This window comes from Danio rerio, chromosome 19, assembly GCF_052040795.2.
Source record: "Danio rerio strain M-AB ecotype USA chromosome 19, GRCz13ab, whole genome shotgun sequence".
NCBI classification, from domain to species: Eukaryota; Metazoa; Chordata; class Actinopteri; order Cypriniformes; family Danionidae; genus Danio; species Danio rerio.
The window spans coordinates 46605099-46632500 of NC_141039.2; the positions used below are offsets into that span (position 1 = coordinate 46605099).

The 27402-nt window shown below is 34.5% G+C and overlaps 2 protein-coding genes across 19 annotated transcripts in view; both read right to left on the minus strand.

Moving 5' to 3' along the window:
* The window catches only part of ppt1 (palmitoyl-protein thioesterase 1 (ceroid-lipofuscinosis, neuronal 1, infantile)), an 847627-nt gene that overhangs the window by 389387 nt on the left and 430838 nt on the right, over positions 1-27402 (minus strand). The window lies entirely within an intron of this gene.
* Positions 2463-27402, minus strand: part of csmd3b (CUB and Sushi multiple domains 3b) — a 1026877-nt gene continuing 1001937 nt past the window's right edge. For 16 of the 18 annotated variants that reach the window (XM_087296029.2, XM_087296028.2, XM_087296027.2 and 13 more), the window contains 5 exons: positions 23179-23337; positions 19567-19679; positions 16984-17071; positions 14968-15103; positions 11411-12238 (listed from right to left, as the gene is read on the minus strand). In XM_087296029.2, the coding sequence (XP_087152155.1) occupies positions 12088-12238; positions 14968-15103; positions 16984-17071; positions 19567-19679; positions 23179-23337 (647 nt within the window). In that variant the 3' untranslated portion in view covers positions 11411-12087. Of the gene's footprint in view, positions 2971-11410; positions 12239-14967; positions 15104-16983; positions 17072-19566; positions 19680-23178; positions 23338-27402 lie in introns of those variants that run through there. The other 2 variants (XR_015517226.2, XR_015517225.2) reach the window with 1 other exon arrangement.

The following is a 27402-nucleotide window of genomic DNA, read 5'->3' on the forward strand; positions in this document are numbered from 1 at the left end:
CGTTAACGCAAATTTCTAATCAGCCAATCTCATGGCAGGAACTCAATGCATTTAGGCATGTAGACATGGTCAAGACGATCTGCTGCAGTATATAAAGTGAGCATCAGAATGGGGAAAAAAGGGGATTTAAGTGACTGAACGTGGCATGGTTGTTAGTGCCAGTATTTCAGAAACTGCTGATCTACTGGGATTTTCACGCACAGCAATCTTTAGGGTTTACAGAGAATGGTCTGACAAAGAGAAAATATCCAGTGAGCGGCAGTTCTGTCGGTGGAAATGCCTTGTTGATGCCAGAGGAGAATGGCCAGACTGGTTTCAGCTGATTGAAAGGCAACAGTAACACGAATAAGCACTTGTTACAACCGAGGTCTGCAGAAGAGCATCTCTGAACACACAACACGTCCAACCTCGAGGTGGATGGGCTACAGCAGCAGAAGACCACACCGGGTGCCGCTCCTGTCAGCTAAGAACAGGAAACTGAGGCTACAATTCACACAGGCTCACCAAAACTGGACAATAGAAGATTGGAAAAAGTTGCCTGATCAGATGTCTCGATTTCTGTTGCGATATTTAGATGGTTGGGTCACAATTTGATCAATAAGATAACAATATGAAATCATGGATCCATTCTGCCTTGTATCAACAATTCAGGCTGGTGGTTGTGTAATGGTGTGGGGAATATTTTCTTGCCACACTTTGTGCCATTTAGTACCAAGTGAGCATCGTGTCAACGTCACAGCCTACCTGAGTATTGTCGCAGACCATGTCCATCCCTTTATGACCACAGTGTCTCCATCTTCTGATGGCCACTTCCAGCAGGACGCCATGTTATAAAGCGTGAATCATCTCAGACTGGTTTCTTGAACATGACAATGAGTTTACCGTTCTCAAATGGCCTCCACAGTCACCAGATTCCAAAGGTGCTCAATTGGATTGAGATGTGGTGGAATGGGAGATTTGCATCATGGATGTGCAGCCGACAAATCTACAGCAACTGCTTGAGGCTATCATGTCGATATCGAGCAAAATTGAATCTGTGAATCTATGCTATGAAGGATTAAGGCAGTTCTGACGGTATAAGGGGTCCATCCTGGCACTGGTGAGGTGTACCTAACAAAGTGGCCGGTGAGTGTACATGCCAATAAAAATACAGTTTCGCAAAGATTTTCTGGAGCCTAATTACAAAAACTAAAGTAAATCAAACACAGTGTACATCTGAATTGACAGAAAAAAGTAACTACAGAAAAATAAACTACACCACATTTTTCTCCTCCCAAAATAACTATACTAAAAACATAATTTATTGGGAATTATAAGCCGAAAAAAAAATTGCATTATCTCCAGATACCGATATGGCTGTCAATATAGGGGAATTACCAACCTATGTCACACGGGTTCAACTGCACGTAGCGGTTGCAAAAAAAGACCGATTACAATATCAAACATGTCGTTTTGTGCTATAGGATGGTAAATTCAAAAGTCCAAAAATAGAAAACTTTAGTTTTACCACACACCACACTGTTTTTAATGCCAACGGTAGATATCTTTGGCTAACAGCTATTATAAGAGCTGAATGAAGTGAGGACCTAATTAAAAATCCTGGACTCCTGCAGTTGTCAGTTTATATCAGGTAAGTTGACGCTATGCTGAATCAGACACATTACCTGCTTTTGATTGCAGCAATGATTTAAGCAAAAACAGGTATATATGGTGAAATTAACTGCGGACACTGAATGCTAAGAATGAAATGTAAAAATTTATGTTCACATACTCTGTCGTACCGGTGCAGTTCGCTGTCAGAAGGCAGTTGTTTTGCTTGTTGATGATTACCCAGGCCTTGTATAGCTGCGTCTTCTTTCCTTGTCTTTGGCTGGGCAGAACCTCAGTTTTTGGCACTACAAAGTTTGGAATCTGGTAATCATGGAGCATTATTTCTTGCAAATGACCAAACAACAAAATTGTTGTCATCCAAAGACTTGTAGGCCTTTAACTTCTCTCTTGTAAAGTCACTTGGAGTTTCAATGGGATTGTATACTTGGGGCTGGATGCTTGGCCATTTCATCTTATCCAATATCCATCTGGAGGGTGCTATCACAAATAGACCTGTCAGACGAACGCCGCTCCCTTTAACGGTAATTTTGCTGAATCACTGTACTTATAACTGGGTGATGAGCTGTTATAATATGCAGAAAGTGTCACGTAAATAACATATATAATCAATATAACTTATCTCTAAAACAACAACAAACTCTGTACCGCATCGAATGTCATTCCCTCACTGTAAATGCTAGCGCTTCCATTTTATCTGCAACCCCGCTGAGCGCGCATCCTGAATCTTTACAAACAGATAATTCATCTATAATGCGCACAACTAGTAAACGGTTATAATTTTTGGAGTGAATGACCTTTAAATGTCCATCAAGATCACCACCGAAGCAATGAAAACACAGAAACACGATCACTACAAAAGGAATTAGCCTTTTAATCTTACATTGCATTGAAAATTTACATAATAGTTTCGTACATTTTACAAATAATTTCTTCATAAAAATATATTTCTTTACAAAACTTTTTTTTATTCCTTTTTTACCCTCTTTTTTATATCTCTTTTGAATGCATTATCATGAGAGGAGTACCCAGCTGTACTGCAAATATTCGGTTGTTTGATCCAAAAGTGTCCTCTTTTTTTTTTTTGTGTAATCACAAATGTGTTTTCTTTTATTGCAGTCAGTTATAGGAAAAGCTGTTTTACGGCTGGCAGAGGAACTAAAAAAAGAAAAAAAGTCTCGGGTCGCTGGATAAAAACCGAACCACATTTCGGCTGGGAGAAATGAACATAAACAATATGGCAGAGGCGATGAATGAGTCGAGGAGGTGAGGAAGCAGCAGACCTGGGTCACATGGTTTTTGGTAGGCACTGTGTAAAAATCTGCCATGTATTTAAACAACGACGACGACAACAAAAAAGTCCTGTAGATAAATAATAAACTCAATCAGTAATGTCAATGACGTGCAAATCCCTATCAGGAAATGAATGCAGAAAACATCACAGGTTGCTTTTTGGCGCTCCAGGACAGTGATGTCAGCATGAGCTCCTGAAGTCTGTAAGTGTTCGCTCCCGCCGTACCTGCACTGGAAAAAATCTTTCTCATTTATTCTACTGACACAATTTTTTGATATCTGCTCACATGACATGTTGAGGAAAAAGTGGTGGTGAGTACTTTAGAAGGCACTGGAATGAATCTCACAGCTTGCAGGCCAGGAATCACATCACCGATCATGTCTGAGCCTGTTTATTAGGACTAAAATTCTTTGTGACAGTGGAAACTGCGTGTTCTATATACACCGTAAATAATTCTGGGTTCCAAACAATCCTTTCATGTTGTCTCAATACAAATTGAATAAGTTAACTTGATGTTTTTTTATTTATTTAAGTTGATTGAACAAGCAAAAAAGTAGTTATCCCCTTCATAAATTAAAGAATTGTGTTGTCTCAGCTAATTTTAAATATGCAACTGAACAAGCAACGCAAACAACCCAAATCAATTAAGTTAACATAATGTTTTTTACATTTTGAGTTGACTGAACATAAACATTGAGTTATCCCTCCAAAAAAACTCTAAAAAGTGAACTGTTTCAGCTCATTTTAAGTAAGTAGTTTGAACAAGCAACGCAAATCAGTTAACTTGATGTTTTTTAAATTTTAAGTTGATTGAACATAAAAAATGTAGTTGCCCCCCATTATTTTGTTTTAGCTTATTTTAAATTAATTAAGTTAACTGAACAAAAAAATGAGTTATCCCTCCAAAAAACTCTAAAAAGTGAACTGTTTCAGCTCATTTTAATGAAGTAGTTTGAACAAGCAACACAAATCAGTTAACTTGATGTTTTTTTAATTTTAAGTTGATTGAACATAAAAAAATTTATTGTCTCACCAAAAAAACATTTTTGTTTTGTTTTAGCTAATTTTAAATAAGTAGTTTGAACAAACAACACAAATTGATTAAGTAAATGTAACGTTTTCTAAGCTTTAAGTTGATTTAACAAAAATTTAAAATTAAAAAAAATTAAAGTTATTCCCAAAAAGCTCTAAAAAGTGAACTATTTAATCTCATTTTAAATAAATAGTTTAAACAAGCAACACAAATCAATTAAGCTAACTTAATGTTTTTAAAATTTGAACTTGATGGAACATAAAAAATAGTTGTCCTCCCAAAAAACTCAAGAGTTGTATTGTTTCAGCTCATTTTAAATAAGTAGTTTGAACTAGCAGTGCAAATCGATGAAGTAAGCCTAATCTTTTCAAGTTTAGGTTGGTTGAATGTAAGAAATGTAGTTGATTCCCCAAAAACTAAAAAAACTGTGTTTTAGCCCATTTTAAATTAGTATGAACATGCAACACAAACAACCCAAATCAATTAAGTTAACTTTAGTTAACTGAACATAAAAAACTGAGTTATCTCGTTTCAGCTCATTTTAAATAAGTGGCTTGAAGATGCAAAACAAATCAAAGAAAACAATGTTTTTTTTTACATTTTAGGTGTATTCGACATAAAAATATAGTTGTCCCCCTAAAATCAAGAATTGGGTTGTTTCAGCTCATTTTAAGTAAGTAGTTCGAACAAGCAATGCAAATCGATTAAGTAAACTTAATGTTTTCTAAGTTTTGAGTTGATCGAACATAAACATTGAGTTATCCCTCCAAAAAAACTCTAAAAAGTGAACTGTTTAAGCTCATTTTAATTAAGTCGTTTGAACAAACAACACAAATCAGTTAACTTGATGTTTTTTTAATTTTAAGTTGATTGAACATAAAAAATGTATTTGTCTCCCCAAAAAACATTTTTTTTGTTTTAGCTAATTTTAAATAAGTAGTTTGAACAAACAACACAAATCGATTAAGTAAACGTAACGTTTTCTAAGCTTTAAGTTGATCGAACATAAACATTGAGTTATCCCCAAAATACTCTTAAAAATTAACTGTTTCAGCTCATTTTAAATGAGTTGTTTACACAAGCAACGCAAATCGATTGTTCACTTAATGTTTTGTACATTTTAAGTAGATTGAACAAAAAAAGTAGCCATCCTCCCAAAAATTGATTGAACATAAATTTTTTTAGTTGTTTAGTTTTTTTGTTGTTGTTATTAATACAGTGTTTATGACTAACTCTAAATTTAGTTTTTAAAGAAGGATCTTAAATTTTGGTGTATAATTACAAAAAAGACAACGTTTTTTAGGTGAAAAAGACGTGTAAACACTTTAAAAGTGATTGTGTTTCTAATAAAAGTGGTGCTATTGTCAGCATTTAATGCCTGCAATAAAACACACAAGTGCTTGGTTTGCTGAGGTTATTCAAACTTACTTTTAAACTGTCAAACTAATAATTGTACAGATGTATTTGGTGCGTAAAAACAGGGTCAGACATAACCGCAGAGGTGTTTCATGGGCCATATGTACACGATAGATATGATCATATTGTTGCCACCATATATCAGTATACCTTATATAAGAAACATGCATTTGTTATGTAATCTGAAGTGTATATAAAAGTATACTGTATAAATGTCAAGTGCATTTCATTTTATACAAATCTCTATATAGGGATAATAAGAATGGCGAGTTGTTTTAATAACCAAATTATATTAAATTCCTCTACCAAATACAAATGGAGCTCAATGACACATCCGACCCTGAAAAAATAAAATGAAAAATAAATTATCTGCAGGCTTCAGGTCAAAATGCTGACACACTCGTCCTGCGGCCCAGATATAACAGACATACATACTGAATTTTAAAGATCTATAACAATAGGAGGTAATGACATGTCAATTTCTACAGGTTTTCTCTCTCGTCTTACCCAAACACATCACAGAACACCTCAACATCCGATCACAGAGATGATTAAAGACAATAAAGAGATAATTCTCTGGAAGTTGGAAGTCTGTTATTAATTTACTTACCCTCAGTCCATACAAAAAATAGGTGAATGAAACATTTAAGCAGATTTGTAGCTGAAACTGTGGTTTCGTTGGCGGTACTGTGCACTCAGTGGTTAGCAATGTCACTTCACAGCAAGAAGGTTGCTAGTTTGAGTCCAGTTGGCATTTTTGTGTGGAGTTTGCATGTTCACCCTGTGTTGGCGTGGGTTTCCTCTGGGTGCTCTGGTTTCCCCTTTCCAAACACAAGCGCTATAGGTGAATTGAATAAACGTAATTGTCTGTAGTGTATGAGTGAATGAATGTGTATGGGTGTTTCCCAATACTGGGTTGCAGCTTGAATGGCATCCGCTGCGTAAAACATATGCTTGAATAGTTGGTGGTACATTCCACTGTGGCGACCTCTGAAATAGAGACTACCCAGCAGGCACAATATGTCAGCGTGGCGTCAGATTGACGTTGTACCCCAACGATGTTGGACTTGGATTTTGTTTGAAAATTCAGGTTGACAACAGAACCCAACGTCAGGCCCACGTCAATGTCGAATTTTGGGCAAACGTTGCATTTTGGTTTATTTCCAACGCAAACTAAAAACAACCAAATATTAACGTCTACTGTTGTTTCAGCTTGAATTTATGTTGACGCTACGACTATGATGTCTATCAGACGTTAAATTTTGGTTACTTTATAAACAAAACCTAAAAACAACCAAGTTTTAACATCTAATGATGTTTCAGCTTAAAGTTATGTTGACGTTACCACTATGATGTCTATCAGACGTTGGATTTTGGTTACTTTATAAACAAAACCTAAAAACAACCAAATATTAACATCTAATGATGTTTCAGCTTAAAGTTATGTTGACGTTACCACTATGATGTCTATCAGACATTAAATTTTGGTTACTTTATAAACAAAATCTAAAAAAAAAAACAAATATTAACATCTAATGATGTTTCAGCTTGAAGTTATGTTGAAGTTACCACTATGATGTCTATCAGACGTTGGATTTTGGTTACTTTATAAACAAAACCTAAAAACAACCAAATATTAACGTCTAATGATGTTTCAGCTTAAAGTTATGTTGACGTTACCACTATGATGTCTATCAGACGTTGGATTTTGGTTACTTTATAAACAAAACCTAAAAACAACCAAATATTAACATCTAATGATGTTTCAGCTTAAAGTTATGTTGACGTTACCACTATGATGTCTATCAGACATTAAATTTTGGTTACTTTATAAACAAAATCTAAAAAAAAAAACAAATATTAACATCTAATGATGTTTCAGCTTGAAGTTATGTTGAAGTTACCACTATGATGTCTATCAGACGTTGGATTTTGGTTACTTTATAAACAAAACCTAAAAACAACCAAATATTAACGTCTAATGATGTTTCAGCTCAGTTATGTTGATGTTACCACTATGATGTCTATCAGACGTTAAATTTTGGTTACTTTATAAACAAAACCTAAAAACAACCAAATATTAACATCTAATGATGTTTCAGCTTAAAGTTATGTTGACGTTACCACTGTGATGTCTATCAGACGTTGGATTTTGGTTACTTTATAAACAAAACCTAAAAACAACCAAATATTAACGTCTAATGATGTTTCAGCTTAAAGTTATGTTGACGTTACCACTATGATGTCTATCAGACGTTGGCTTTTGGTTACTTTCTAGGGCAACCTAAAAACAACCAAATATTAATGTTTAATGATGCTACAGCTTGACGTTGTGTGGACATTAACACTATGAAATTCATCAGATGACCTGATGAATAAATGTCAGTATTTGACGTCAGTATGATGTCGGTTTAAGATGTTGGCTCAATGTTGCAGTTTGGTCACTTTCCAACACAACCTAAAATCCCCCAAACATTAACGTCATTTCACGTCGTTATTGGACATCAAAATATCATTGTCCTTAGATGCTGGCAACAAAAGTCTAACCTAAAGGCCCGTTAACACCAGGATGCCTTTTGCTCACGTTTTCCATTGACGTTTAATGCATCGTGACTAAATAAAGGGTGGCAATGTGATCGTGCACACCAACGTGCAAAACGCCAGGCGTAATAGCCTCATTTTTTTATTTTGCACTGCAATCCACCAATCAGATTGGCACTTTTGTTCACGAGCACAGAGCTGCTGAAGTTACAATAAACAGCACTTTGAGGCACTCAAGCGCAAAGCTGTCAATGCGAGCGCACATTGAAGAAGATGCCCAGAGGCGATATGAACGTGGAGCTGCTTAACGCACCGGTGAACAATAATCACTAGAGCTGCTACTTGAACCATCCATGCTTGTTCGAATTGCCAGTAACTTTAACAACAAGCATGTCAACTTTCTCTTCTTCTTTTGTGTTATAAGCATGTGTCAGAAACGTAAAGTTGTGTAGCGCCATCTAGCGTCAAGGAGTGATTTTGCATACTCTTCTGCTCTATGCCAGAGAAAATCGCTAGGGTTTGAATCTGGAAAAATGTCTTGAAAAACGCTGACGATAAACACAACAAAAAGCGTCGTCGTGTGAACGAGCCTTATTATTAAAGTCTTGTGACACTGTGTGTCAGCTGGGTAAGCTGAAAGAAAATGTTTAAATAAATGTCTCCTGAATTTCTACATCAGGGTTCACCAATCTCAGTCCTGGAGGGCCGGTGTCCCTCCAGGGTTTAGCTCCAGCTTGACTCAACACACCTGTCTGGATGTTTCAAGTACACCTAGTAAGGCCTTGATTAGCTTGTTCATGTGTGTTTGATTAGGGTCGGAGCTAAAATCTGAAGGACACCGGCCCTCCAGGAACAAGTTTAGTGACCACTGTTCTACATATTACATTAACGAAGGATCAGTATTATGTAGTGAACATTACAATATTTTTATAGGGATTAATTTCATGTTGGCTGTACACTGTAAAAAATGGCCGTGATTTCAACAGTAAAAACTGTAAAAATGCTACAGTACAAATCCCCAACCTGATTAACGGTATGTTTCCTTAATATATACGGCAAATAACCGTAAATTGACTTTCCCAGAATTCCCTGCATGGCACATCACTTTTTATGCATTTTGTTGACATTAATATGGATCTTTTTAGTTGTTTCCCCATCAGTTATGTACATTAGAGATTTATGTTACATCTAATGTTGATAAACAATGTTTATTTCATGACTTTAATTTTATGCGTGTTACCATACTGGTGTTTAGTAGCTGTGTGAATGACACTGAGCACCTTCTCTATGCTGATACTCTTTTCTGCTTGTGGGCAAAGTTGATTGTGATGAGCATTGGGTCATTATGTAACTTCCTCATCACCACAGCATGTGGGTGTGCTAACGTGTCTAACTGTGTAACAAAAGACGTGTAGATGTTGATCATTCAAAATACAGAAATATTACCTCTATAAATTAATAAAATATGGTAATTTACCATAAAAATTAAAAATTACTTTTACGGTTTGTACCGTGTTTTTAACGGTAAAGTACTGGCAACCACAGCTGCCGTTTTTTTACAGTAAATTTTACGGATTTATTTTTTTACAGTGTATGTGTTATTTCGTACTCTCAAATTGCCATTAGCTATGTTTCCACCCACCTATTTATTGCACATTTTGAATAAAAATCGTAATAAGAAAAAAATCTATTTAGAAAATTCATTCATTCATTCTATTTGGCTTAGTCTTTTTATTAATCAAGGGTCGCCACAGCGGAATGAACCGCCAACTTATCCAGCATATGCCATTCCTGCCGCAACCCAGTACTGGGTTTTACTCTTACACACACTCACATACACTACAGCGAACTTAACATATCCAATTCACCTGCACCGCATGTCTTTAGACTATAGGGGAAACCACCCAGAGGAAACCCGAATTATTAGAATTCATTCATTCATTTTCTTTTCGGCTAAGGCGCGTTATTAATCTGAGGTCGCCAGAGCGGAAGGAACCGCCAACTTATCCAGCATATGTTTTTACGCAGCGCATATGTTTTTACGCAGCCACAAACCCATCACTGGAAAACACCCATACACACTAATTCACACACATACACTGCGGACAATTTAGCTTATTCAATTCACCTATACCACATGTGTTTGGACTTGTGAGGGAAACTGGAGCACCCGGAGGAAACCCACACACCAACACGGAGAGAACTTGCAAACTCCACACAGAAATGCCAACTGACTCAGCCAGCACTCGAACCAGCAACCTTCTTTGCTGTGAGGCAATTGTGCCACCCACCATGCTGCCCTTATTAGAAATCATGTGATGATCAAAATGTGTGTGTATGAAAACGCATGTGCGCATTGAAAAACATCTGAAATGTGGCTTTGGTCATTCTAAAACGCCAGTATTAGTGTTATTATATTATTAATCACTTCCAGAAATGTCAACAGCGTCTGTGCTTCGCATTATCAAACGCCACCATCTGTTCACTGCGTGTTGGCATACTGTCTTCTGAGGCGCAAGACATTTATTTAATAAGGAAGTGATTCACGCAGCTTCTCCCACCTCAATAAATTCAGTTTTTACTGTTGATAATTGCCGCCAGTTAATCAGGAAGTGACGATTTTGTTCTCTTTGACTCGTTGGATGGAAACGCTGCTTCATTCACACGTCTTCTATGCACTATTGTAGTTTTGCACATGAATTTAATTCATTTAATTCATCCATTGACTTGCATTTTATGATTCAACCACAGTTTCAGCTAAAAACATTCTCTTATGTTGTACAGAAACACATCACCTATATCTTAGATGACCTGAGAGTACAGTTGAAGTCAGAATTATTCGCAGGCAGGTTAGGGGAATTAGGCAAGTAATTGTATAACGATGATTTGTTCTGTAGACCATCGAGAAAAAACATAGCTTAAAGGGGCTAATAATTTTGTCCCTAAAATGGTGTTTAAAAAATTAAAAACTGCTTTTAATCTAGCCGAAATGAAACAAATATGACTTTCTCCAGAAGAAAAAATATTATCAGACATAATGTGAAAATGTCCTTGCTCTGTTAAGCATCATTTGGAAAATATTTTAAAAAGAAAAGAAAATTCAAAGGGGCTAATAATTCTGACTTCAACTGTAGCAGAGCAACTGTGGGATCTTCAGAAAATTCATAATGGAAGATTTCCTTGAGGGCATTAAATACTTCTACCCAATAGTTACTTAATTTAGGACACGACCACAGAATGTGAGTGTGGTTACCAATATTCTGTCCACAATTCTGTCCAGCACTTGCTAGAGCAGGAAGGGTTCCATTTTGAAATAATTTGTGGAGTTCTGAAACATCTAGTCATAATCTTCCATCTGAATTCCCTCCAGATATAGCTTAAAGGAGCTAATAATTTTCACCTTAAAATGGCTTTTAAAAAATTAAAAACTGCTTTTATTCTTGCTGAAATGAAACAAATAAGACTTTCTCCAGAAGAAAAAATATTATCAGACATACTGTGAAAATGTCCTTGCTCAGTTAAACATCATTTGGGAAATATTTAAAAAAAAGAATTCAAAGGGGCCTAATAATTCCGGCTTCAACTGTAAATTTCAACATCAGGCGTACTATCTCTTTAAGAACTAAAGCTAAAGGAATGTAAGCTGTAAATAAAACAAAAGGTCGACGTGAATCTCTTTATAAACTCTCGTTAGAATCGTTCTCTCGTGGCCTCTCCCATGTGGTAATATATAGCACAAAAATATAGGTGGTGAACGCTCCTCATATATATGCAAGTAGATTTACAGATCCCTTTCCCCTAAAAAAATACCCAGTCAACTGTGAAGAAGAAGAAGAAGCACTCACAGAGTGTGAATAAAGTAGCCGAAGGTTTTCTCCATGCCTTCCGTCATGAAGAAGCTTTTCAGAGCGAGTCTTTCAACAAAAAAAAAACCCCAACAAAAACCAAAAGATCTCCCTCATGACAATGTGTCTGATATTTCGTACATGTCCTCGGTCAACTGGTTCCTGAAGAGTGTGCTTTATATATCAGAGGAAGGGCAACAGTGTTTGTGCTAAAATCCTCTGCGAGTCTCAGACAAATCCGTCTATGACTGTAATGCGATTGTATCCACCTCCGATTTAAAAAAAGAAGCTAAAAATACCCTTAAATAAAAACCAAAACCAAAAATAAATCCACATGTTCACATCCCCAATTATACCATTGTGCAGACTGTGTTCAGATTGGGGTCGAAACGGACGTTTTTTACTTCGGGCTTGGTGTTGTACATGGGGTTTTCGAAGGCGGCCTGCCCGTTGTTGTTTTCGTGCACTGAACAGCCTGTGTACTGGGTTTTTGGAGTAGTCCTGTCAACACAAAACCACATCAGCACACCGTCATTATGAGAATTAGAACCTGTCGCAGATTTAAAGGGACAGTTCACCCTAAAAATTTAAATTCAGTCATCATTTGCCCTCCCTTTACCTGTTACTTGTTTTTTATTCGTCTGTTGAACACAAAAGAAAGTATTTAGAAGAAAGCTGGAAACCATTGCAGTCCATAGTAGGAAAACTATTACTATGGAAGTACAGGTTTTCAGCATTCTTCTAAATATCTTCTTTTGTGTTCAACAGAGTAAAGAATCTCACACAGGTTTAAAACCACTTGAAGTAAATAGTGAGTTAATTGTAACTTTTGGGTGAACTATACCTTTAAGAGACACAGAGCAGCAGGTTTTCAGCATTCTTCAAAATATCTTCTTTTGTGTTCAAAAGAATAAATAATCCCATAAAGGTTTAAAACCATTTGAGGGAGAGGAAATAATGTGTAAATGTTCATTTTTTTGGGTGAACTATCCCTTTAAGAGACGCAGGTTTTCAGCATTCTTCAAAATATCTTATTTTGTGCTTAACAGAGTAAAGAAGCTCATAAAGGTTTATAACCACTTAAAGGAGAGTAAATAGTTTATAAATGTTCATTTTTTTGGGTGAACTATCCATTTAAGAGGCTCAAAGCAGCAGGTTTTCAGCATTCTTCAAAATATCTTCTTTTGTGTTAAACAGAGCAAAGAAGCTCATAAAGGTTTAAAACCTCTCGGGGGACAGTAAATGTAAAGAAATTACAATTTTTGAGTGAACCACCCTTTTAAGAGGCACAGAAAAGCAGGTTTTCAGCATTCTTCAAAATATCTTCTTTTGTGTTCAACAGAATAAATAATCCCATAAAGGTTTTAAAGCTTTAGAGAAAGAGGAAATAGTGTGTAAATGTTCATTTTTTTGGGTGAACTATCCCTTTAAGAAATGCAGAGAAGCAGGTTTTCAGCATTCTTCAAAATATCTTATTGTGTGTTTAACAGAGTAAAGAAGCTCATAAAGGTTTATAACCACTTAAAGAAGAGTAAACAGTTTACAAATGTTCATTTTTTGGGTGAACTACCTCTTTAAGAGGCTCATATCAGCAGGCTTTCAGCATTCTTCAAAATATCTTCTTTTGTGTTCAACAGAGTAAAGAATCTCATAAATATTCAAAACTTCTCAGGGGAGAGTAAATGTTCATTTCTTGGGTGAACTATCCCTTTAAGAGACATGGTGCAGCAGGTTTTTAACATTCTTCAAAATATCTTCTTTTGTGTTCCACAGAGTAAAGAATTTCATAAAGGTTTAAAACCATTCAAGAGAGAGAAAATAGTGAGTAAATTGAAATTTTTGGGGTGAACTATCTCTTTAAGAGACATGGAGCAGCAGGTTTTCAGCATTCTTCAAAATATCTTCTTTTGTGTTCAACAGAGCAAAGAAGCTCATAAAGGTTTAAAACCTCTCGGGGGACAGTAAATGTAAAGAAATTGAAATTTTTGAGTGAACCACCCCTTTAAGAGGCACAGAAAAGCAGGTTTTCAGCATTCTTCAAAATATCTTCTTTTGGGTGAACTATCCCTTTAAGAGACATGGTGCAGCAGGTTTTTAACATTCTTCAAAATATCTTCTTTTGTGTCCCACAGAGTAAAGAATTTCATAAAGGTTTAAAACCATTCAAGAGAGAGAAAATAGTGAGTAAATTAGAATATTTGGGATATAATAGAATATTAATATTTGTCTCTCTTTAAGAGACATGGAGCAGCAGGTTTTCAGCATTCTTCAAAATATCTTCTTTTGTGTTCAACAGAGCAAAGAAGCTCATAAAGGTTTAAAACCTCTCGGGGGACAGTAAATGTAAGTACATTTTAATCTTTGAGTGAACCACCCCCTTAAGAGACACAGAGCAGCAGGTTTTCAGCATTCTTCAAAATATCTTCTTTTGTATTCAACAGAATAAATAATCCCATAAAGGTTATAAACCATTTGAGGGAGAGGAAATAATGTGTAAATGTTCATTTTTTTTGGGTGAACTATCCCTTTAAGAGACGCAGAGAAGCAGGTTTTCAGCATTCTTCAAAATATCTTATTGTGTGTTTAACAGAGTAAATAAGCTCATAAAGGTTTATAACCACTTAAAGGAGAGTAAACAGTTTACAAATGTTCATTTTTTGGGTGAACTATCCATTTAAGAGGCTCAAAGCAGCAGGTTTTCAGCATTCTTCAAAATGACTTCTTTTTTTTAACAGAGTAAAGAATCTCATAAATGCTTAAAACTTCTCAGGGGAGAGTAAATGTTCATTTTTCGGGTGAACTATCCCTTTAAGAGACATGATGTAGCAGGTTTTTAACATTCTTCAAAATATCGTATTTGTGTTCAACAGAGTAAAGAATCTCATAAAGGTTTAAAACCATTCAAGAGAGAGAAAATAGTGAGTAAATTCAAACTTTTGTTTGAACTATCCCTTTAAGAGGCACTGAGCAGCAGCAGCAGCAGCAGGCATGCAAAAATCACACACAGCGAAGAAGGCAAGCATCTAATTATGATCGTATTCAATAACCTGCAAAGCAGCTAATTCTGTCTGTAAAGACATTATCTGCCACCATCCATTCCTTTCCATTCTGCAACAAACGATGGTGATTTTGTCATAGACTAATTTCTAAATTCGTTCAGATCTGTCTAGCGTGACAACTCTGCAAACAAACTTTGAGGACGTGGAGGAGGAATGAGAGACGAGACTCACCGCTGCTTGTAGAGATAAAATCCGAAGCCTGCAAATATCAGGGCAAAAAAAGGCACAAGGATTGCTATGGCCACAGAGCTACTGTTTGTACCATGTGGTGGATTCGACGAATTATTACTCTCCGACATATTCAAACCTGCAAGAGAACGAGAAACACAGATGTTGTATTACAACATCTAGCAAAAATACACTTATAAAACCAGAGCCTAAAAATAATCATACCAGCCGCTGGGCAACTTCCTGAGAAACTTGACTAACAAAAATGTATTACTGGCTATACAATGTATGCTCATCATTTCTAAAGAAACAAACAAACATGCATAACATTATACACTCACGGCCACTTTATTAGGTACACCTGTCCAACTGCTTTAATGCAAGTTTCTAATCAGCCAATCACATGGCAGCAACTCAATGCATTTAAGCATGTAGACATGATCAAGACGATCTGCTGCAGTTCAAACCGAGCATCAGAATGGGAAAAAAAGGGATTTAAGTGACTTTGAACGTGGCATGGTTGTTGGTGCCAGACGGGCTGCTCTGAGTATTTCAGAAACTGCTGATCTACTGTGATTATCACGCACAACCATCTCAAGAGTTTACAGGGAATAGAATGACAAAGAGAAAATATCCAGTGAGCGGCAGTTCTGTGGGTGAAAATGCCTTGATGCAGACTCACCAATGAGTTCACTGTACTCAAATGGCCTCCACAGTCACCAGATCTCAATCCAATAGAGCACATTTGGGATGTGGTGGAACGGGAGATTCGCATCATGGATGTGCAGCCGACAAATCAGCAGCAACTGCGTGATGCTATCACGTCAATATGGAGTAAAATCTCTGAGGAATATTTCCAGCACCTTGTTGACCAGTTCTGAAGGTAAAAGGTGGTCCAACCTGCTACCAGTAAGCTGTACCTAATAAAGTGGCCGGTGAGTGTAGCTATTATTAGAAACGCACTTTAACTTGAACACTTTTTTAACTGTTCTTTAGTGAGTCAGTATATTTCTGGAGCAGCAAAATGTATAACGTTCATGTAGCAATATTATTACTTCAAGTTTATTAAATAAATACATTTAACATATGTTAAATAAAAGTAAATAAAACAATAATGTTGTTAAAAGTAATACCGAAGAGGCTCAAATGTTGTAACTGGTGGCTCATTTAAAATGTCAGACAGCTGAATATTAAACGGATCCAATAAATAAAAATGAAAGGAGAAAAAACTCGTCAGTACTTTATAGTACAGTATGCAATTAAATAATATTGGTAACGGAATCGGCCCCATTTGCTTTTTTAAAACTGGTTTTGGCCAAAAAAAATCCAATCGGTGCATCCCTGGTTTTTATATTCATCATAAATCACATGATAAAATTAAAGAATTAAAGAAGCGATGCTATAATATTGTAAACTGTAAATACTATTCATCAATTACAAATTTACATTCTCTGGCATTAGAATTAATGGTCACACTTTACAATAAGATTTCATTAGTTAATGTATTACTAATACTAATCGAACTAATAATGAACAATACTTGTACAGCATTTATTAATCATCGTTCAACATTTACTAATGCATTATTAACATCCACATAAATGTTTGTTAACATTAGGTAATGCACCGTGACTTAACAAACTAACAACAGCAAACTGTATTTTAAACATTAATTAATTTTAACAAATACTGTAATAAATGTATTGTTTATTGTTTGTTCATGTTATTAAATGCATTAACTAACATACAAACTAATTGTAACGTATTACCGAATTAAAAAAACAAATATACAACCATATATATATTTTATATATATATATATATATATATATATATATATATATATATATATATATATATATATATACACTTATATTATTATATATAACTTTTTTTTCATTCGTTGAGTGTTAGGTTTAGGCCCTGAATAAAGCTAACATTCAAACCACCAACAAGTTTACAGAAGGTATTTTAAAACAGAATAATATAGCATGCAGATACTGTAGACGGATCCCATACCTAGCCTTTGCAGGCCAAACTGGCCGTAGTCTTTACCCTGTATAAAGCCTTGAAAGACATATGTGGAGCCATCAGGTTCAGCAGACACCTGACAGAGAACAACACAAACAAAACTAACCTGTGAGATACACTGACAGCAGAATTGTCCAAATCATCAAATATCTTTTGGTATTAACATTAGCAATGGAGAACAACACTTTAATTTATCAATTTTTGTTTATTTTTAAAATGATAATTCATTCACTTTTATTATTATTTTTTATAGTACTGATGTTTGATTAGTAAGCTAATCATCTTTAACTGCTTCACAAATCACATTTAATGATTCATTTGTCAATTCTACAGATGTTATTAATGTGGTGAACTACAAACTACTGATTAAACTCTAAATATGACTTTTATGAACATTTTTAATAGTTTAAATTGGTATAATACAGTACAAAATCCTTATAATAAACTGCCAGTACATTTTCTGTTTTTTACAGACTTATTTTCTCTATACAGTCAGGGTAATGAAAGGAATGGCTCTATTTTCTTAGAAAGTGGACCTTTTTGCAGTCATTCGCCTAATTTTCGGCAAGTACGGCATTTTAGTGACATTTTAAGCAGTATTTTTGGCTGGATTAGTTAGTTGGATGGTCATCATAACCACACTTTTTGATGTATGAAAAGCATATAAAAAATTTAGAAGAAAACAAATATGAGAAGGATACTTATTTCTCAAATACAATTTCATATAATCATATATGATTCTAAAAAATAGGAGTCTGATCAAATTTTATATTAAAAACTAGCCTATTGTCATTCATTAGGCAAACACAAACTTGCCAGCACATTCAACTTTCCTCAGACACACCGAAGGGACCGCACACACAGAATTCTGCTTGGTCTTATAGCCTTCTCAAATGTTTTTTTTTTTTTTTTTTTTTTTTACAATTTATTATGGAAAAGCAGTGAAAATAGGACAAATGAGCTTGTGTATGGGACCAAATCTGGACCTTGGCTAACAGGCCTGCTACTTCTTATGCATTATATCATTTCAAACTACTAAAATGTCAACAAAAGTCAGTGTTAAGCTGTAGAGTTGAATTTTCAACACCAAAAGTCGACAGAGCAGATATATATATATATATATTGTATTATATTAGATTATATATTGTATTATATATTATTATATTATATTATATTATATTATATTATATTATATTATATTATATTATATTATATTATTTTATATTATATTATATTATATATTATTATATTATATTATATTATATTACATTAGATTAGATTATAATATTATATATTATTATATTATATTAGAATATAATATTATATTGTATTATATTATATTATATTATATTATATTATATTATATTATATTGTATTATATTATATTATATTATATTATATTAAATTATATTATATTATATTATATATTATTATATTATATTATATTATATATTATTATATTATATTATATTATATTATATTATATTATATTATATTATATTATATTATATTATATTACATTAGATTAGATTATAATATTATATATTATTATATTATATTAGAATATAATATTATATTGTATTATATTATATTATATTATATTATATTATATTGTATTGTATTATATTATATTATATTATATTATATTATATTATATTATATTATATTACATTAGATTAGATTACATTAGATTAGATTATAATATTATTATATTATATTAGAATATAATATTATATTGTATTATATTATATTATATTATATTATATTATATTATATTATATTATATTATATTATATTATATTATATTATATTATATTATTTTATTAGCATGATCACTTATTGTGTATATTTTAGTAGTAAGTCTATAATTAATATCTTTAATGTTTACATAAACCTGTTATTCTCAATGCCAACAGAAGATTATTTCACGCACATTTTGAACTTTAATTTTACAAAACATTTTTGAAACCTGCATTTAATGTGCTTTCTTTGCCTATAAAATCACATCTGTATATTTGCTTTTTAAAAGCAATTTAATTCTTTAAGCAATTCTTCAATTCTTTAATTCTTCTTCTTTGTACACTGAAAAGAAAGGATTCACTGTATTTACTAAATGCAACACAACCCATCACTGGGAAACATTCACACACACACACTACTTGATCAATTTTGGCATACCCAATTTACCTGTACCAAGTTTTTGGACTTGTGGGGAAAACTGGAGCACCACCACGCGAACAAGGGGAGAATGGGCTGAATTTAAACAAAACAAATTAGGCTGAACTTTGCAGAATTTAATTTGTTTGTTTAAATTCAGTCCTAATCAATTGCTTGCAACCACTGACCTTGTAAACATTAAATATCCAATGAATCATTTTTTCAGTGTATTATTACTATTATTATAAATAACATTACTTTTGTACTTCCACTCAAGTAAACATTCCTACTTCTACATCTACTACAGTGTTATTTCATCACGTTCCTCATCCACTACTGAACTTCACATTTTATTCCGCACCAAAAGAAACCCAAAAAGACAAAAGCAGCGCAATGAGACGCATGTGGACGTACAAATCCGTCGAGGGTCCAGTGCTCTTCTTTGATCTTGCTGAGTGTGGAGGATGAGGAGGCTTTCACATGATACACCAGCAGCATCAGACGAGCTTCCTGGCTCTTATAGACACCTACAACAGAGAACAGAGACACGTCTAGACGCTCCACGTACACGTTTCATCTCTCTGTTCTGAACACGCATGAACACACACACTCGCTAAATAACACAGCTGACAAGCTCCACATTACTGCGGTCTACAAGCCTCTCATTCTGACGCAACACACACTTCACTCAGAGGTACAAACAAGAACCTAATTGAGAACATACAGGCTGTACTGTACAGCTGAAGGCAGCAATATTGTGGAATTTTAATGCTTTTTCAAATATTTCCCGAATGATGTTTAACAAAGGAGCTTTAATGCATTTCAGAATATTGTTTTCTTCTGGAAAAAGTATTGTTTTTTATTTTTTATTTTAGCTTGGAATAGCAATAATAATAAAAAAATAATAAGGTCAATATTATTAGCCCCCTTAAAAATCCATTCTTGTCCAGTGACTTGCCTAATTAACATTAACTGCATAGTTAACCTAATTATGCCTTGAAATGTCACTTTAAGCTGAATACTAGTATCTTGCAAAATAACTAGTAAAATGTGATGTACTGTCATCATGGCAAAGATTAAAGAAAAACCTTTAGGTTTAAAATGTGTTGCAAAAATCTCTAGAATAAAGCACATGAGAAATATTTGAATATGAAATAAAATTTCAATATAAATGATCATTTCGCCTTCAACTTTATGGTTAAAAACACTCTAACATTTTGGGGAAATAGCTATATTAATTATATATATATATATATATATATATATATATATATATATATATATATATATATATATATATATATATATATATATATATATTAATGTACAACACATTAAAATGAAAGCAAATAGCCATGAAATTCAAGATAGTATTTTTTTTAAAAAAATAAGATAACCTGAAAGAGTAAAGCAGTAAAGGCAGGTGCTCTAATTATGCATTTAATCAGTGTTTCTCAACCAGGTTACTGAAGGACCACCAGCTTTGCCCATTTTACATGTCTCCTCACCAAACACACCTCAAAATTATTCACCCCCTGTTTATTCTTTCCCACAATTTCTGTTTAACGGAGAGCAGATTTTTTTTTAACACATTTCTAATCATAATAGTTTTAATAATTAATTTCTTATAACTGATTTATTTTATCTTTGCCGTGATGACAGTAAATAATATTTGACTAGATATTTTTCAAGACACTTCTATACAGCTTAAAGTGACATTTAAAGGCTTAAATGGGTTAATTAGGTTAACTAGGCAGGTTAGGGTAATTAGTCAAGTTATTGTATAACGATGGTTTGTTCTGTAGACTATCAAAAAAATAAAAAATAAAAATAAAAGGGCTAATAATTTTGACCTTAAAATGGTTTAAAAACAATTTAAAACTGCTTTTATTCTAGCCGAAATAAAACAAATAAGACTTTCTTTAGAAGAAAAAATATCAGACATACTGTAAGTAAAAATTCTTGCTCTGATAAACATCATTTGGGAAATATAAAAAAATAAATAAATAAAGGGGGGCTAATAATTTTGACTTCAACTGTGTATATATATATATATATATATATATATATATATATATATATATATATATATATATATATATATATATATATATATATATAATTTTATTTTGAATTTTTTTAAATTTATTCAATTAAATGTGTCTTGATTTCAGGATGTTTACATATTTGTACTGGAAAAAGTTAAAGAAAAATATTTTCATTATATATATATATATATATATATATATATATATATATATATATATATATATATATATATATATATATATATATATATATATATAATAAATGTGTATTGAAAAAAGTGATTTGTTTACTTTTATTTTAAAAAGTGAATACAACTTGCATAATAAAAAAAAAAAGGTCAACTTAACAGTTCCAGTTCCAAGTTACAATGGGTTTACTTACATTATTTTTGTAAGTGTTTACTCACTTTAAGTAACTAATCACTTTTTACAGTGCACTGAAAAAAATGGTGGGTTCTGCACAATTTCTTCATGCTTTCCCAACACAAATCAAATAAGTTAACGGATTAATTTGTACACATTTAAGCAGATTGAACTTAAAACTATTAAGTTGTAGCAAAATAACTCAATAATTGTGTTGTTCCAGCTCATTTTAAACAAGTAGTTTGTACAAACACACTATGAAAAAAATGCTGGGTTCTGCACAATTCCTTTATGCAGTCCCAACACAAATCAATTAAGTTAACGGATTAATTTGTACAAATTTAAGTAGACTGAACAAGTTGTCACAAAAAACCCTCAATTATTGTGATGTTTCAGTTCATTTTAAATAAGCAGTTTGTACAAACACACTGAAAAAAATGGAGGGCTCTGCACACTTCCTTCATGCTGTCCCAACACAAATAAATTAAGTTAACATATTAATTTGGACAAATTTAAGTAGACTGAACTTAAAACTATTAAGTTGTCACAAAAAAACAACAACAATTGTGTTGTTTTAGCTCATTTTAAATAAGTAGTTTGTACAAACACACTGTGAAAAAATGCTGGGTTCTGCACAATTCCTTCATGTTGTCTCAACACAAATAAATTAATTTAACTTGATTGTTTTAACAAATATAAGTGGATTATATTTAAAAATAAAAGAACTCAAGAATTGAGTTGATTCAGCTCATTTTAAATAAATAACTTAAACAAGCAGCAAATGAGTGCAGCAAATGTAATTTTTGGAGTGCACTGCTCCTGGTTTGGTCTCCAACCGCTTGATTATAAATCAGTTGCTGCTTCTCATCAGTCATGAGTGACTGGCGCTTTATTCACCTTTATTCTCCAGTGATCATTCCTGATGGCTGGCCAATAGCAGAATCCAAGATTAATTAGATGATGTAAAGCGTATGTCAGCTTTATAAAGACTGGAAGGAGGTACAGTGGCTCTAATGATCAAACTCGTTAGTGCTCTGCTTGAGTTTGATGGATTAAATCAGATCGTGTGATGGCGGAAACACGTGTTCGGTGTTTTTCTGTGCCTGTCTCATGTGTTTTGGTAAGATGGAGAAATCTGCAGTTTAAAGGTCACCTATTATGCTCCTTTTTTACAAAATGCTAAATAAATCTGATGTCTCTAGAGTGTGTGTGAAGTTTCAGCTCAAAATACCACACAAATAAAGTAACTCTTTGAAGCTGCACCTTTTAGGCTTTGATGCAAATAGTGGTGTTTTGGTGACTGCCACTTTAAATTCAAATGAGATTTCAAAAGAGGGCGGAGCTTCGAACACCTGTGTCATTCAAAACTCAAGACGGCAGACGGCTGCTTCTCTTTCAGGGCTGTTTATGCTAATGAGGGAGAGATCAACTAGTGGGTGGAGCTCTTCCCTCCTCTGATTACAGGACAAAGGGAGAATGTCAATCAAAGTGTTGCTACGGGCAAGTGCGATTATAAATGACAGAATTAATACCTTTTTACAATTAGAGGCTGGTTATATTCACACACTGCTGCCGCACAACTGTTTAAAAATAAAAGTCATTTGAGTAAACTGACCTGAAAGCAGTAGTTCCATGTTGCTGCTTGTTAATGTGACGTTAACTCTACCCGTGGTTGTATTAAAGCTTGTGATACTCAAAGTCATTGGTTGCTTTCTTCCCTTGTAGTTGTACGAGCCCTTCCAGATGTAGTTCGGGGCAAATACATCATCAGGAACTGTGGACAAAGCAAGACAATGTTATTATTTGGTTTAACTAATTTGGTTAATGATGCATATTAGTCTGAGTTACAGACAAAACCAGAAAAAAAAAAAACAATTAGCTCACGTTTACTATTGCATCAAAAACAATATTTAGGGCAAACACACAAATAAAAAATATAATAATAATGATAATAATAAAAATAATAATAATAATAATAACAATAGTAATAAGATAAATAAAATAACATTAGCAATAAAATGAACACATATTGGGTCGTAACAGCAATAGAGTAAAACAAAAACAAATAAAATAGAAAATAAATAAATAAATAAATAAAATTAAATAAAATTTAAAAAAGATCAAATTTAAAAGAACGAAGAAAAAAAAGAAAAACACACATATTTTCTTGGTGCTTTTCATTTACTACTTAGCCAGAAGCAAGGAAAATAGGTTAGGTACCAAATACTATTATTTGGAGCCAACAATATTCTTTACAAAATACATAATATACACTCACTGGCCATTTTATTAGGTACACCTGTCCAAGTGCTCGTTAACGCATTTTAACGCATAAATTTCTAATCAGCCAATCACATAGCAGCAATTCAATGCATTTAAGCATGTAGACATGGTCAAGACGACCTGCTGCTGTTCAAACCGAGCATCAGAATGGGGAAGAAAGGGGATTTAAGTGACTTTGAATGTGGCATGGTTGTTGGTGCCAGACAGAATAGTTTGAGTATTTCTAATCTACTGGGATTTTTCAACTATCTCTAGGGTTTGCAGAAAATGGTCTGAAAAAGAGAAAATATCCAGTGAGCGGCAGTTCTGTGGACGCAAATGCCTTGTTGATGGCAGCGATCAGAGGAGAATGGCCAGACTAGTTCCAGCTGATAGACAGGCAACAGTAACTCAAATAAGCACTCGTTACAACCGAGGTCTGCAGAAGAGCATCTCTGAACACACAACACGTCCAACCTTGAGGCTACAGCAGCAGAAGACCACACCGGGTGCCACTCCTGTCAGCTAAGAACAGGAAACTGAAGCTACAATTCACACAGGACAATGTCTATGGCCAATAGAAGATTGGAGAAACGTTGCCTGGTCTGATGAGTCTCGATTTCTGCTGCGACATTCGGACGGTAGTGTCAGGGTGCTTTCACACAGACTTTTGTTTAGGAACCTGTCTCGTTTGCCCAGTTGGCGCGGTTTGTTTGGTATATGTAAAACCACCAACAAACTCAGATCCAAATCAATCAATTGGTCCGAGATCGCCTGAATGAGGTGGTCTCAGCTCGATTGAAACAAACTCTGGAGTGGATCGATTGTAGCGCGAAAGCGATACGATCCGAGCCTGACTATATCACAGTGTTTTATGGATATGTAATAGGCATACGGCTATATGAAGAGAGAATTATGGGTAGGGCGGGAAGTTGCGGGAGTTATCCGCATATGCACAGAGACTCCCAGATGTCCGCAAATGAGTTATAATCTCCCGGAAATCGTGCGTCTCCCTCCCAGTCCTCAAATAAGTCGCATAGCCTTCACACCCCTCCCCACCGCATCCCTCCTCGCTCTTCCAACACGTCTTGCGCACCCTGTCAAACACCACCAAACCACCGTGAGAGTTTACTCACACATAACTTTTTAAAGGTATTTTGGTCCGTTTAGAAACTTTGCCGTGTGGAAGCAAACCGCACCAAGAACAAAGAGCAATAATGTACCAATTTTAATCCCTCTTTTGGAACAAACGAATCGATTCACAGGTGTGAAAGCACCCTTAGATTTAAACATGACCATGAGTAAGGTGTACCTAATAAAGTGGCCGGTGAGTGTACATATATAGAAATAGATTTATAGGGTAATATATATAGAGATATGGATTTACATATGTTAATATAGCCTGTCATATCACACTGCTTAAGCAAGGCAAATGGTGAGGTCAAACTTAGCCATAAAAAGGACAGCACATAATTCAACATAATATTCAGTTATTCAGTGAAGATATTTCAAATGAAGCCAGATAAGATATAATACGTTGGCCGGAGTTCTCCGATAACACGCTCTAAGTCTTTACAAAGACAGTCAATTCTCCTGTAATCTCCCACTTCAGAACCGAGTGGCTCAAAGTGTTCTCTGTCTCACTGATCCCGGGATCCAGCAGCTTCTGTAAACGTACAGGAAATCCGCTTTGTCCTTTCCTTGCACGGACAGACTCTAGAACGTGACTCATATTAGGTGTAGGTGATTCTGTATTATCTGTGTACACTAAAGGCCCTCATATACAGTGGGGGAAATAAGTATTAAACATATCGCCATTTTTTTCCAGTGTGCAATTTAGCACTATTTGTTTACAGAGAAAGGTCACTCGCTCGTGCACAAGCCAGGAGAATGAAAACACAGGAACTGCCATTTTTAAATGCACAGCTGAGACATTACACTGGGCAGATTCGCACTCTATAACAACATGCAGCTCAACTCCTTGTTAAAGCTCTTGTTCTCTCCAAACTGGATTACTGAAACTCTCTACTAGCTGGGCTTCCAGCTAACTCTATCAAGCCTAATCAGCTGCTCCAGAACGCAGCAGCACGAGTGGTCTTCAATGAACCTAAACGAGCACATGTCACTCCGCTGCTACTCCGTTTGCACTGGCTGCCAGTTGCTGCTTGCATCAAATTCAAAGCTCTGATGTTTGCCTACAAAGTGACTTCTGGCCTTGCTCTTTCTTATCTGCTCTCACTTCTGCAGATCTATGTGCCCTCCAGAAACTTGCGATCTGTGAATGAACGTCGCCTCATGGTTACATCCCAAAGAGGGAAGAAATCACTTTCGCTAACGCTCACGCTCAATCTGCCCAGTTGGTGGAATGAACTCCCTAACTGCATCAGAACTGCAGAGTCACTCGCTGTCTTCAAGAAACGACTAAAAACTCAACTATTTAGTCTCCACTTCACTTCCTAATCTGCAATTGCCTCTCTGAATATCACACTAACTGTACCCAAAAAAAAACAACAACAAAAAAACATTACTAACACTTTCCTTCTTAGACTTTACAGACCTGAAACTTGCCTACAGCACTTATTCATTGTTGCTCTTATAGCTGTGTAAGTTGCTTCCTTGTCCTCATTTGTAAATCGCTTTGGATAAAAGCGTCTGCTAAATGACTAAATGTAAATGTAATAATATATGCATATAGTAATGAGCCATGGTCGACCCGAGCTCAAACAAACCTTGTCGTCGATGTTAATGAACAGAAATATAGCTAAGAAGAAGAGCAAGAAGAAGAGCAGAATCTACCCTGTGCCCCGTAGTTTTTTACAAGGCCGTCTAAAACGCGAGCAGTAGCGATTTTTCGTGTGCGTTTACCTCAAGTCTATATTTAAAATGAATAACAAACTTCTTGAGCTGAAGATAACGTGCGTGTGATTATTGAAGTGCTTCTGACCTTCGATCCATTCAAAAATGAACAAACGTGACACTGATGCGCGAAAAAACAAAGGAGAAGCCGGAAAAAACAAAGGAGCAAATGATTCTTTCAGCAACCTAAAACATGAACAAACTGCCATGTTCTCATCGCCTTTTGGACTATTATGAACTCTGAATGATGGAATTACTTTCTAACAGAGGCTGTTGGTGCTGGTGAAGATTAAAGATACAGATGGAGAGGTTTGCTCTGACTGGGCTATATGTTGTGTGTTTTTGAACCCAAATAAGGACTAAATGTATGCTCTGTGTAGTTTTTCTGAAATTGATAACATATCAGAGATTGCAAGGGGCTGTATGTGTTCATATATGTTGCATTTATTTATACGATATAATTTTATAATTTTAAAATGTATGATTTTATAGTTGTCGTATGATTACAGTAGATGGCTTTATAAATAAACATGACATGACTGGAGAGCTGAATTGCTTGAGCTGCTACAAAAATTCACTACTCTTTCTTAACCGCTGTTTTCTCACAACTGTTTGTAGGTAGAGTTTATTGGAAAATGTGCTCAGATTTACTTTCTCTTTTTACCCCTAAACCAGGGGTGTCCAAACCTTTTCTTATGAAGGGCCACAAACCAAACGTGAT